General features: G+C 34.1%; 1 protein-coding gene across 1 annotated transcript; it reads right to left on the bottom strand.

Moving 5' to 3' along the window:
• Positions 1-2,174: 2,174 nt before the first annotated feature.
• LOC112518378 (peroxidase P7-like) lies at positions 2,175-3,827 on the bottom strand. Its single transcript, XM_025126047.1, has 3 exons — positions 3,609-3,827; positions 3,309-3,503; positions 2,175-2,910 (listed from the first exon to the last, which is right to left on the bottom strand). Exons 1-3 carry the CDS (start codon positions 3,825-3,827, stop codon positions 2,362-2,364), a joined length of 963 nt encoding a protein of 320 aa, XP_024981815.1. The 3' UTR covers positions 2,175-2,361.
• Positions 3,828-14,675: the final 10,848 nt, after the last annotated feature.

Below are 14,675 nucleotides of genomic sequence, written 5' to 3'. Positions count from 1 at the left end.
AACACACTTCTAGCCTTAACAACTCATTACTAGCTTGCTTAGTCATGCTTACTAGACTTGCCAACACACTTCTAGCTTTAACAACTCCTCACTAGCTTGCTTAGTCATGCTTACTAAATGTAACAGCTGCTGGAGTACTTGATTATGTATAAATATCTGTATTTAAGGCTGAAATATTGAGATTTATTTAGTAAGAAACTAGGGTGTTACAGCGGGTACCCGGAATCGGTTTCTGGCGGTTCCGGTTCCAAAAGTTCAAGCGCTCTAACTGGTTCCACTTCCAATATCTCAAAGAATTGTCGGTTCCGGTTCTTGTCAAATAGGACGGGTACCCGCCTATGCTCACCCTTAAATAAGGATGGCATAATCAGGAGCTGGGTAAAATTGTAATAAGGGTGACATAATTAGGAGTTGGGTAAATTTGTAATAAGGGTGGTCATAGTCTATTTCTGGAACTGATGATCTTCTTGATCATGGGGTTTTGTTATCGCATCCTTATGATGCGATGATCTTGAGTTATCGCATTTGTGTTATGCGAGCACTTGGGTTGCCGCATCCAATTCATGTGAAGAAATGAAGTGTTTTATAACCAGAGGAGCTATGGTTGGCCTGGCCTCTAGATAGCCTTACTTCTGGTTGTTCATTTGAACCTTGGAAAAATATTCCAATCCGTGATAAAGGAACCAGAGGGGTTCTGGTTGATCTTCATGTTTAATCAAAGGGTCTCTAGTGGTAGTTGGAACTCAAGTTCTTTAAGTATTCTTGAACCATAGGCTATGGTTGGCCAGAGGGGTTCTGGTTGGTAAAACCATAGGGCCTTTGATTGGCCCTTGCTTTTGGTTGGCCTTGCCTTTTTGTTTCCCTTGCTTCTGGTTGGCTCTTGATTGGCCTTGTTTTTGGTTGGCTTAACACTGGTTGGTAAGACCAGAGGGGCTCTAGTCCTTAAGGACTAGAGGAGCTCTAGTTGTTCTTGCTCTTTATGATGCAAATTTTACCCATGAAGTATTTTTTAAGATATTGGGTATTTGAGTAACTATGAAGTATAACTCTAAAGAATGACTCTTCAGACTTATAGCTCTGAAGTCTTTTTCTTCAGATCTCTGAAGATAATTCTGAAGACTTGTTTTTCAGATCTCTGAAGATAAGACATGCCTCTCTTCAGACTTTATCACTAAGCCGCTTGTGGAAGTCTAAACTCGGGTCTTCCAGATCTCAGAAGTCTACTCTTGAGAGTTAGTACTTGGTATATTCAACTTCTACCCGAACTCTGAATTATGGACTTCCAGACTTCCATGCTTGGCCCAAATTGCTTTAATAAAACTTTCATGATATTTATGACAATTTTGGTCCTAACAGTTGGTATTACAATATGGATTTATAACTTGATTTGATTATTTTCACCCTGTAATTGCATCAAATGGATTTCTCACTAGACCTCAAGGTCTAACCCTCATTTTGTGTTTCAAAAATGTGCAGTACAGGTCGGGCTCAATCAAAGGTTAAGGGAAAAGGGGAATTGTGAGATGTCTTATATGCTTACATAAGATGTGGAGGACATCATGTTTATCTGTGGTCTTTTTGAAATATTTATTATATATACAAGTTTTGTGTATGGATTTCGTGAAAAAAAATTGTTAGCTACCTTTATAATGTAGCTTTTGTATATGTGGGACCGAATATGTAAATTTGTATTTCTTGATATATGAAATACTTGGTTATATGCAAATATGATTCTGGGATGTTACACCAAATCATAAAGAAAACTGATAATTTTTACAATATAGTATTTAATGATATCTTTAACCGTAAAGTAGGTCTTTACTTTGTGTGCATGTTTTCATTAAATGTTTATTTATGTTTATCACGTTTTTATGTGGGTTATGTTTTAGTATGTGCATCAAAATGAAGAAATTTGCTAAACTATTCAACTAATTAGTTCCATACGTATCAGGAGTTGGAATCTCGATCATAAAATACTGGATTATCGACCGTTGTCAATAGAAAGAACTAATCCCATTAAAAATATTTCATTTTCCTCATACAATCATAATATATTTTATTTTTTGAAGAAGAAATGAATTCTAAATAACAAAAGAAAAAACATGGTTTTATGTAATTAAAAAAACAAAATATTTAGTTTATACATGAACAATAAACAAACTTAATTTAAAAAAAATCCAAAATAAAATATTACAGTTTTTAAGAATTCAATTTCGAACTACAATATCAGCGAAAAGAAAAGCAAAAAATTCACACCGAGACAATGCTCGTTTATTGATACATTCTATTAATCTATGATATAAAAATGCCACCATTTAATTGAAAAGTTATAGATTATTTAAAACAAACCTGTGACATTTGTCAATTAACCTTCTTGCAATCTTTACGAATTTGACCTTTTTCCCCTGTTAATGGCTTTATATTCCCCATTTTAATCATCGACTTTATAAAATCCATTGAGAATTTATTCTGGTTTTCGTTGTATTCCTCCACAATCTCATTTGTTTCACCACCTGTAAATAATGCCTGATCAGATCTCAATAATCCTTTTTTACTCATCAAATTGGTGAAGTATCTGTTGTCGAATGAGTTTGGAGTTGGATCGAGTGGTGCAAGCTTCATGTCGCCTCCAACTTGAGGACAAATGGTTTGAAGATGGTGTGCAAATGCAGGATCAATATTGGTTTGGGTGTAAATGCGAGCCCTAAAAGTACGACATTGAGCGGACCCTAAGGTGTGTGCACCTGATAGCACAACTAGGTCCTCCTCGTCAAGGCCTTGGTTCTCGAAGTTTTTTATAAGGGCAGGTAAATCCATGAATGGCGAAGGGATGTTGGCGTCGGCTGCTGCTTGACTTGCGGTGGTCGAGTCTCTCCTTCCTAGTTTTACGTCCCATGAAGGGCCTCCTAGCTGCACATCGCGCATAACACAAGTCAAAAAAAAAGAATCCCAATATCCTTAATAAAAATCTCACGTCTCATCATTGTTCATCAATCAAGTAATGATACATTATCACTTTATTGAAAAAATAGAACAAAAAGAGGAATAAATAATTTTATATTAAATAAAATAATGATTTGTCTTCATGTGATTGGTAGAACAGTGAGGGGACATAGGATTTCGGGAATAGGACTTTATTCCAACAACCACACATTAATATCCCCTTAATATATATTTGCTGTTAAATTTCATTTGTATCTTATCAATATGAAGCATGATAAACAATTATATTTTTATTAACTTTTAAAGTTGAACACACAAATTTTATCGTATTAAATATTTGTTTTTCTTTGAAATGTTTTACTTACTGCAACAACGGAATCACGAGCAGCGACAGTTAAKATATCGGCACAAGATACTACTGGACGATGACAAACTTTGTCCACTTCAAACTTGATTTTGTCGATAACCTCGAATCCTCTAGCGGAGTTTAAGTTAGCGGCTGCATTTTTCTCACTGTCAATTGTTGATGTTTGATCCAAAAGAATCGAAGCATCACATCCCTACATGATCCAAAAACAATCTTAGAGCAAAACCACCCTTTGCCCTGTTATATACCACATATATATACTCTACATTTCAAATTGAAAAAATAAGAAGTTACTTACATTAACAAAACAATCATGGAAATGAAGACGTAATAAAGAAGCACCCATGCGACGTTCATTTGCAATTGCTTCCTCCACCACACGTTTGATGGTCGGGAGAGCTTCTGGACACCCTTGATCGTAATAGCTTGGTGAGAGAGGTGTGTCACAAGATACAGTGACGATGGAAAATATGAGGAAAATAAAGAGGGATAAGAAGCTCATGATGTTCATCTCCATTGTTAGTGTTGTAATCAATAGGATTAATTGTGTTTTAATGGGTTTATGCATTTTATGTTGTATTTATAAGGAACGTTAGCTGGTTTTAGAAATGGTCATGGACAAAAACCAAAAGAGGAGATTTGGTTGACGAGTCAAAGAAGATGAAAAAACAAATAAAAAACAAACAGTAGACTTTCGTTTGATAATTTCAAAACTGTTTTTAAATTATGTATTTGATTTTTCGTTGTACACGAATCGTTACTTTCATGAAAACATAAAGAAAGTTTCAATTTCTAAGAATATGTATGCTCTTCTAAGGAAAAAGGATTGAAAAGTGGATTTTTAAATCATTATATCTGTGTTTTCATTGTAACAAATTCTTACAAATAAAAATATATATATTTGTTTATTTTTTAACACAGTTATTAAATCAGTTAAAGATAAGATCGCAAATAAGTTTAGAAATCGATTTAATCTACGCCGTTGATCATCTACACAAACAGTTGATATTAATTTGTATTTTAAACTCCCTATGTATATGGATCAAATCAAAAGAGAACTATAAAAATTATAAACCCATGAAACTGATATAAAAATATCTTTTTATCACATTTATATTATTTCATAATGTGACAGTTTCACATGTATTTATTTTACGATATAAATACAAACATATATAAAACAACAATTTAAATCATATGATTTGATGATAAAAACATATTTATAATATTTTTATAGTTATCATGCAAAAGAAAAGATGTGTAGACAATATTGATATTAGAAAAGTCTTAAGACTTAGTCTGGAAGCCAATAAAATTATAAGAGTTGGTAAATACACAAATTATATATAAAAAACAAACTAAGAATTGGTAAAATATTAACATAACATGTAGGAGTTGGTGAAACAATGTATTATTATTTATGAGAAATTGTATATAATTTTATGTGTTTTGAAATAATTTGTGCAGATAATGAAAAAGAAAACGTTTTTAGAATGTTATACGAAAGAAAATGGTAAAATAGACAAATAGAAAAAGTATCGTAACGTGTTAAAATTTACAATGAGAAATTTTTATAACGGGATAAGTTCAATAAAACTGTTAGGTTTTTATGCATTTTTATCAGAACTTATAAATAATTGATGTATATATGACTATAAAATACATATTATTAGAATATTAATATAAGTTTTTTTTTTGTAAAAGATGAGTGAATATATCTATACTATCTTATAAAGCATTTGGTTAAAACGCTTAAACCCGTTCATCGCTAAACGATTTCATCCCTATCCGATTTCATCACATATCTGAATTCGTGTAACTAACTGCAGATAAACACAATCAAATACAGAATAAACATCTCATTTTAAATATAAAAAATCTAAAATATAATTAGGATAATCATTGAGTTCTAACAAAATACTTAATTATTATCGTTACAAAATGTTATATTATTAAACCAAAAATAAATTATTTCATCATTAAACTTAAATTAAATTATATATAAAAAAAATCTATACTATATTATAAAACATTTGATTAAAACTCTTAAAAACTACTTTTTATGCGTAAAATACTGTTTATTAATACATATTACTTAGAACTCAAGATTACAAATAGATTGTGCGTAAATACAACTTATTAAAGCTCCATATCTGAATTCGTGTAACTAATTACAGATAAACATAATCAAATACAAGATAAACATATAATTTTAAATATAAAAAATATAAAATATAATTATGATAATGTAACACTCCATATCCCACATTGCATATAACATATACTTCATACGGAAGAAATACATGTTTATACACTACTCTGGTCCCTTAGTACAAGAATTTACTATACAAAATATATATCTCAATAATTCAAAATACATTTCTTGTACTAATCATCGTTCATTAATCAAAACTATACATCATAGACAAATCTTCATATAGATATGCATATAGAAAAATATCACATTTTCCCCTTCCCCTTACCGTATGTACCGCCTGCAATACATATTTAAAATCACAAAACGAGAGTTAGACCAAAAGGTCTAGTGAGTTACCCTATTTATGTTATTGCAGGGTGAAAATCACCAAAACTTTGTACAAAATAACCTTTTCATATATATATAACAAATATATGAACAAATAGAAACATATTAATAGTACCTTTCCACTTTTCAAGTCAAGCATTCAACTATTCAAATAACATACTTCAAACTATTATAGGTTTGAACCAGCCATGTTTCATATAATGCCAATTTTAAATCTTTTCCGTTAAACAAGGTTTATTTAAAGTTTCAGGTCAAACCTGTTATTTCCTCCTCAATAACATCCAGACTATGATTTCCAATAAAAACCCCGATCTTAAACCTTTAAATCACAAAGAAATAAAGATTCCAGACCACGGTAATTTTAAAGGATATAATAGTAAGAGTTATATAACATAACACACATACAAATGCCACCCTTATATCCAAAAGTACACCTCTCCTTGATATGCCACCCTTATCTCATAGTACACCTCTCTTTGATATGTCACCCTTATCCCATGGTACACCACTCCTTGATATGCCACCCTTATTTCCTCATTAAAATATTTTATAAAAACAATTCCAATTAGAACAGACCGCAGCCACAAATGTTATAATGGAATATCATTAGTTCAAAATCATTCTTTATCAAAATTCCCATTTTTATACAAGAATACTAAAAATGATAATTGTATAAATAATACATAAGTCAAAGCACAAATCCGGTCAACACAGACTTGGCCGGACTTCATCTCCGGTCAGGCCTTGACCGATTTACTAATCCGGTCAACACAAGACCCTTGTCCGATTTACTAATCCGGACAACTCTCTCTCAAGCTTTGTCCGATTTAACAGTTAGGAGAATTCCAACACTTTTGTCCGAATAACAAGTCCAGACAACACATGGTCATATTCATACTTCTCCGTTCAAAACATAAACTCAATATTTATAAATCGCTTAATACTTGACCGGTTTAAGGCTAAACCGCTTATGCCTTGACCGGTTTAAGTTCAATCTGGACAACACTCATCAAGCGGGTTATTTATAAATCGCTTAAGCCTTAATCGGTTTAGGGCTTAAATCGCCCAACCCTTGTCCGATTTAAGACTAAACCGCCTGACTCTTAGCCGGTTTAAGTCTAATCCGGACAACACCTCAATAGTTAACTTTTAAATCATATGAAAAAGCTATACAATCAATTATACAACTAAAAACAGTTTTAAAATCAATTAAAACCACTCACCTTAAAAAGCCTTTTGAAAACTATGTGAATCAACTTTGCTTCAAAAGAATCCGGTCAACCTTTTTTTTTTTAAATAGCTCAACTTATTTTAAAGATGGCAAGAGAATAAAATGAATGTCAAACTCTCCTTTTATGCTTTCCCTTAAGGGAAAGTCGGCTACTACAGCCGTACACCATATACATGCCTTCATAAATAAACAAATACCCACACTCATGCATACATGCATGCATATCACACACACACACACATACACACACACACACACACATATATATATATATATATATCATACATGTGCATCCACATATACACATAATCTCATTCATGCATCTATATTATGCACATTTTCACATACTAGCATGATCAAATATATTGATTTATCATGCTATTACGAAATTATTTAATCAGATAATCACGTATTTATTACCTCGGGTGATACAAGAACTCAGTTATCACATTATCCACCCCTCAAAAGAATTCCATCCCGGAATTCCTTTAATCAAAGAGCCAAGGGTATTTTGATCTCATCTTTGACTCTAATTCCCATGTCGCTTCCGGTCCTTTGTGAAACTTCCACTGAACCTTAACCAGACTTATTTATTTGTTTCTCAATACCCTGATCTTTCGGTCAATTACAGCTTCTGGTGTTTCCACAAAATTCAGTTTACTGTCTAATTTAATCTCTGGCATTGATATAGCTAGACTCGGATCAGCCAAACATTTCCGCAGATTCGACACGTGGAAAGTGTGATGAATCAGACTTAGTTCTTCTTGCAGCTCTAACTGATATGCTACTGGCCCTCTTCGCTTACATATTCTGAATGGCCCAACATACCTCGGACTGAGCTTACCTTTCTTTCTAAATTTAACGACACCCTTGCATGGAGAAACTTTCAACATCACAAAATCACCTACATCAAATTCAATCGGCTTTCGATGATTATCAGCATAACTTTTCTGGTGATCTTGTGTTGTTCTGATTCTTTTGCGGATCTGTTCGATCTTCTCAGAAGTTTCTTGGACAATTTCGAGACCTGTCAGCTGTCTTTCACCTACCTCATTCCAACACAATGGCGTTCGGCATTGACGTCCATACAATACTTCATACGGTGCCATTTGGATGCTGGAATGGTAACTGTTGTTATATGCAAACTCTATTAACGGCAAATGATCTTCCCACGATCCCCTAAAGTCAATAATACAACTTCTTAACATGTCTTCGAGAGTTTGGATAGTTCTTTCACTCTGTCCGTCAGTTTGCGGATGGTAAGCTGTGCTTAGTCGGATTTCAGATCCCAAAGCTTTCTATAACCCTTCCCAGAACTTTGAAGTAAACCGACTATCTCTATCAGAGACAATAGACAACGGAACACCGTGTCTAGTTACAATTTCTTTGATATAAATCTGCGCCAGCTTTTCTAAAGAGCACTTCTCTCTTATTGGCAGAAAATGCGCAGATTTGAACAGACGATGAACAATTACCCAGATCGCGTCATACCCCTTTGGAGTTCGAGGTAATTTCATGACGAAATCCAATGTAATGTGATCCCATTTCCATACAGGCATCTCTAAAGATTGAAGACTTCCATATGGCTTCTGATGTTCAATCTTAACCTATGAACATGTCAGACACTGTTCCACATATCTAGCTATGTCTCTCTTCAATCCGGGCCACCAATAAAAAGGTTTTAAATTTATGTACATCTTATTGGTACCTGGATGGATAGAGTATCGGGACTTGTGACTTTCATTTAGAATAGTGTTTCGGATATATCCAAAACATGGTACCCAAATTCTCCCTTGAAAGCATATTAGTCCTTCGTCATTCTGTTCCAAGGTTGAAATCATCTTACCCAACTTTTCTGTCTTAACAAATTCTTCTTTCATAGCTTCTTGTTGACACTTATGAATTTCCTTACGAATGTCAAGGACCAAATTCATTCTCATTGCCACAACTTTAATGGTTCCACTCTTTTCTTTTCTGCTCAAGGCGTCAGCAACCACGTTTGTTTTTCCCGGGTGGTAGAGGATTTCACAATCATAGTCATTAACCAGTTCAATCCACCTACGTTGATGCATATTTAATTCTTTCTGTTTGAACAAATGTTGCAAACTTTTATGATCAATATAAATCTGACATTTCGTTCCCAGAAGATAATATCTCCAAATTTTCAGAGCAAACACCACTACAGCTAATTCAATGTCATGGGTTGGATACTGCTTCTCATGATTTTTTAACTGTCTTGACGCATAAGAAATCACTTTTCCTCTCTGCATCAGAACACATCCTAACCCTAACTTTGAAGCATCGCTGTAAACCACAAAGTCTTCAGATCCATCTGGTAGAGTTAATATCGGCGCGCTGCAAAGATGATCTTTTAATAGTTGAAAAGCTTCTTGCTGTTCTCCTTCCCACTGGAATTTTATGTTCTTCCGAGTCAATTTAGTCAATGGCACGACTATCTTAGAAAAGTCCTAAATGAACTTACGGTTATAGCCAGCCAATCCCAAAAAGCTTCGGACTTCAAAAGGATTTTTCGGAGCTTCCCATCTTGCAACTGCTTCTATTTTTGCTGGATCTACTTTTACCCCTGTTCTTGAAATGACGTGACCCAGGAATGGAACTTCTCTTAACTAGAACTCACATTTGGATAACTTTGCGTACAACTTTTCTCTCTTCAATAATTCTAATATCAGACGAAGATGTGTTGCATGTTCTTCTTCAGTCTTAGAGTATATAAGAATATCATCGATAAATACAATAACGAATTTATCAAGATATTCCTTACATACCATATTCATCAAATCCATAAAGGCTGCGGGCGCATTAGTTAAGCCGAACGACATAACTAAGAATTCGTGATTCCTGTACCTAGTTCTGAATGCTGTTGTGGCAACGTCTTCTTCCCTAACTTTGAGCTGATGATACCCTGATCTTAAATCAATCTTGGAGAAATAACTTGCTCCTACCAATTGATCGAACAAGTCATCAATCCTTGGTAAAGGATATTTGTTTTTGATTGTCAACTTATTTCACAATAGTCTATACACATTCGCATAGACCCATCTTTCTTCTTGACAAATAAGACCGGAGCACCCCAGGGTGAAGTGCTGGGTTTAATAAACTCTTTGTCAGTCAAATCTTTTAACTGTGCAACCAATTCCTTCAATTCAGACGGAGCTAACCGATATGGTGTCTTTGCTACTGGTGCAACTCTTGGTACAAGATCAATTCGGAATTCAATGACTTTGTCTGGTGGTAATCCATATAAGTCTTCTGGAAAGACTTCTGGATATTCACTAACAATAAAAATCGATTTCTCTTTTCTTTTCTCTTTCTGTATATCAATTACGTATGCCAAATATCCCTAACACCTTTTCCGAATGATTTTCTGAGCTTTTATTACTGTTAAAATACTGGTATGGTGATTCTGGCGATCACCATAAATAACAACTGTTCTTTGGTCTGGCAGAGTAATTCTAATCATTTTCTGATTACAAATAATACTAGTCTGATACCTTGCCAACCAGTCCATACCCACTACTACATCAAATTCCTTCATCGGCATAGGAAATAACCGAATCAGAAGTTCACAGCCCTCAATAACAATAATACAGTTATTGAACACACTTGTAACAGTTTCCTGATTATTAGCAGTATCAACTACTAATTCATCATTAAGTACCACAGAATTCAGACATGCAGTTTGAGCAAACAGTGATGATACAAACGAAAAGGTTGCACCAGAGTCAAATAACACCTTAGCACGTATTGAATTCTGAAGGAAAGTACCTGTTACTACATTCGGTGATGCTTCTGCCTCGTTTTTAGTCATCTGTAAAAACCATCGTCGCGCCCCTCCTTGCCCTCCTCTATTTACCGTAGGCCTTCCCCGAATACCCGACGCGTTACTCCCCATTGTTAACTGCGGAGTTCTTAACAACGGACAGTTCGGTCGAATATGATTTGGAGAATTGCAATTAAAGCACCTTCGGTTAGTTGGGCAGCTTCTAGACAAATGGTCTGCTTCACCACACTTATAACATATTCTTGGGTCCATCTTACATTCACCTTGATGAACCTATCGACATTGTGAGCAGACTTTCTTACTTATCTTCTGCTCAGATCTGTTATCATATCTTACAGTTTTCGGCACTCGAAAATTTGATGAAGGCCCCTCCCACCTTCTTTTCTCTATAACTTTTCTTCTGGCTGTCGGTTCTTATTTCGTTCGGTCACTTCGGCCACATATACCGTTAATGAAAAGGTATTGGGGTTCATGGCAATGACAAACTCTCTAATTGAGGGTTTCAAACCCCAAATATACCTTTCTATCTTTCTGGATTCTGTTGAAACGTAGTGTTCCACAAAGCGAGAGTATTCAATAAATCTTTTGGTATACTCCCGAACTGTTCCATTTCCTTGTTCCAACTTTAGAAAATCTTCCTCCATTTGTCTAACAACAGTTTTAGAACAAAACTGATTCTTGAATCGGTCCACGAATTCTGCCCAAGATAATGATTGTAAAACATATGTTCTGGCCGATGATTCAACTTCCCACCAGAACAAAGTATTTGATTTTAATACGGAAACAGCAAATCGAAGTTTATCTGTTTCTGGACACCGAATGGTGTTGGACACATATTCCATTTCCTTGATCCAGCACATGGCTTTCACTGGATCCCTTTCTTCAGAAAATGTTGGTGGCTTACATGCCAAAAACATTTTGATATCTCCCTCCTTGTTGTGAGTAACCGGTATCGAAGGACGAACTTCTATTCTTTCTGTTTCTACCCTGGATGGTACTCCCATGATAGAAGTCAGAGTTTCCCGTAACTTCCCCATTTCTTTAGCCAACATGTCCCTGGTTACATATTCAAGATGTGGCACCGATCTCTCCTGAACATTCCCATAATGGGATTCTTCAGGTTTAGAATGAATTCCAGTTTGACCCCTTCCTTGAGACTGGCTTCTTCCTCTGCCTCGTCCCTTGGTCTTCCTCGACCTCTGATTCCAGATGTGCCAGTAGGAAGATTGACAGGTGACTCTTCCCTTTCTTTAGACTCTGGACGAGCCGTTCTTTCAGATCTTCTAGTTCGACTAGACATCTGCAGATTTTTGTGTTAATAATCACGTATTCACATTCCCAAATATAATGAAGTATTTAAGTTCAGATGTGTACATGTAAATTCATAATTACATTGGCCAGATGTAATTAAAATTTACCTTACACACTGTTCTTTCAACTCATCATATTTATTTCCAATTGAGCTAATTATGTCCGGGACCCTTAACATGCGATAAAACAGTTTAAGTCTAGGTATCATGCTGTTAAATACCTAAATCCCTTAAACTCAGGCTCTGATACCACTTTCTGTAACATCCCATACCCCACATTACATGTAACACATACTTCATACGGAAGAAAAACATGTTTATATACCACTCTGGTCCCTTAGTACAAGAATTTACTATACAAAATACATATATCAATAATTCAAAATACATTTCTTGTACTAATCATCGTTCATTAATCAAAACTATACATCATAGACAAATCTTCATATAGATATGCATATAGGGAAATATCACATTTTCCCCTTCCCCTTACCATACGTACCTCCTGCAATACATATTTAAAATCACAAAACGAGGGTTAGACCGAAAGGTCTAGTGAGTTACCCTATTTATGTTATTGCAGGGTGAAAATTTACCAAAACTTTGTACAAAATAACCTTTTCATATATATAACAAATATATGAACAAATAGAAACATATTACCAGTACCTTTCCACTTTTCAAGTCAAGTATTCAACTATTCAAATAACATACTTCAAACTATTATAGCTTTGAACCAACTAGGTTTCATATAATGCCACTTTTAAACCTTTTCCGTTAAACAAGGTTTATTTAAAGTTTCAGGCCAAACCTGTTATTTCCTCCTCAATAACATTCAGACTATGATTTCCAATAAAAACCCCGATTTTAAACCTATAAATCACAAAGAAATAAAGATTCCAGACCACAGTAATTTTAAAGGATATAATATTAAGAGTTATATAACATAACACACATACAAATGCCACCCTTATATCCAAAATTACACCTCTCCTTGATATGCCACCCTTATCTCATAGTACACATCTCTTTGATATGCCACCCTTATCCCATGGTACACCACTCCTTGATATGCCACCCTTATTTCCTCATTAAAATATTTTACAAAAACAATTCCAATTAGAACAGACCGTAACCATAAATGTTATAATGGAATATCATTAGTTCAAAATCATTCTGTATCAAAATTCCCATTTTTATACAAGAATACTAAAAATGATAATTGTATAAATAATACATAAGTCAAAGCACAAATCCGGTCAACACAAACTTGGCCGGACTTCATCTCCGGTCAGGCCTTGACCGATTTACTAATCCGGTCAATACAAGACCCTTGTCCGATTTACTAATCCGCACAACTCTCTCTCAAGCTTTGTCCGATTTAACATTTAAGAGAATTCCAACACTTTTGTCCGAATAACAAGTCCGGACAAGTCGTATTCATACTTCTCCGTTCAAAACATAAACTCAATATTTATAAATCGCTTAACACTTGACCGGTTTAAGGCTAAACCGCTTATGCCTTGACCGGTTTAAGTTCAATCCGGACAACACTCATCAAGCGGGTTATTTATAAATCGCTTATGCCTTAATCGGTTTAGGGCTTAAATCGCCCAACCCTTGTCTGATTTAAGACTAAACCGCCTAACTCTTAGCCGGTTTAAGTCTAATCCAGACAACACCTTAATAGTTAACCTTTAAATCAGATGAAAAAACTATACAATATACTAAGCAACTAAAAACAGTTTTAAAAGCAATTAAAACCACTCACCTTAAAAAGCCTTTTGAAAACTATTTGAATCAACTTTGCTTCAACAGAATCCGGTCAACCTCCTTTCTTTTTAAATCGCTCAACTTATTTTAAAGATGGCAAGAGAATAAAATGAATGTCAAACTCTCATCTTATACTTTTCCTTTAGGGAAAGTCGGCTACTACAGCCCTACACCATATACATGCCTTCATAAATAAACGAATACCCACACTCATGCATACATGCATGCATATCACTTATATATATATATATATATATATATCATACATGTGCATCCACATATACACATAATCTCATTCATTCATCTATATTATGCACATTTTCACATACTAGCACGATCAACTATATTGATTTATCATGCTATTACGAAATCATTTAATCAGATAATCACGTATTTATTACCTCGGGTGATAACCAGAATTCAGTTATCAGATATAATCATTGAGTTCTAACATAAATACTTAATTATTATCTTTATAAAATGTTATATTATTAAACCAAAAATTAATTATTTCATTATTAAACTTAAATTAAATTATAATAATAGAATAAATTAAAGAAATTACATAAAAAATAAAAACTTTTAAATAGTTGATTTGACATTAACATTGATATATATTTTTTAAAAATTTTATGATATCTTCAAATTTATATTTTATTCAAAAATAAAATCATTATTGCTTTTTTTTAAAAACACATAATCTA

The sequence above is a fragment of the Cynara cardunculus genome, assembly GCF_001531365.2.
Source record: "Cynara cardunculus var. scolymus isolate 2C chromosome LG 9, CcrdV1, whole genome shotgun sequence".
NCBI lineage: Eukaryota > Viridiplantae > Streptophyta > Magnoliopsida > Asterales > Asteraceae > Cynara > Cynara cardunculus.
This window is presented reverse-complemented; position numbering and strand designations above follow the sequence as displayed.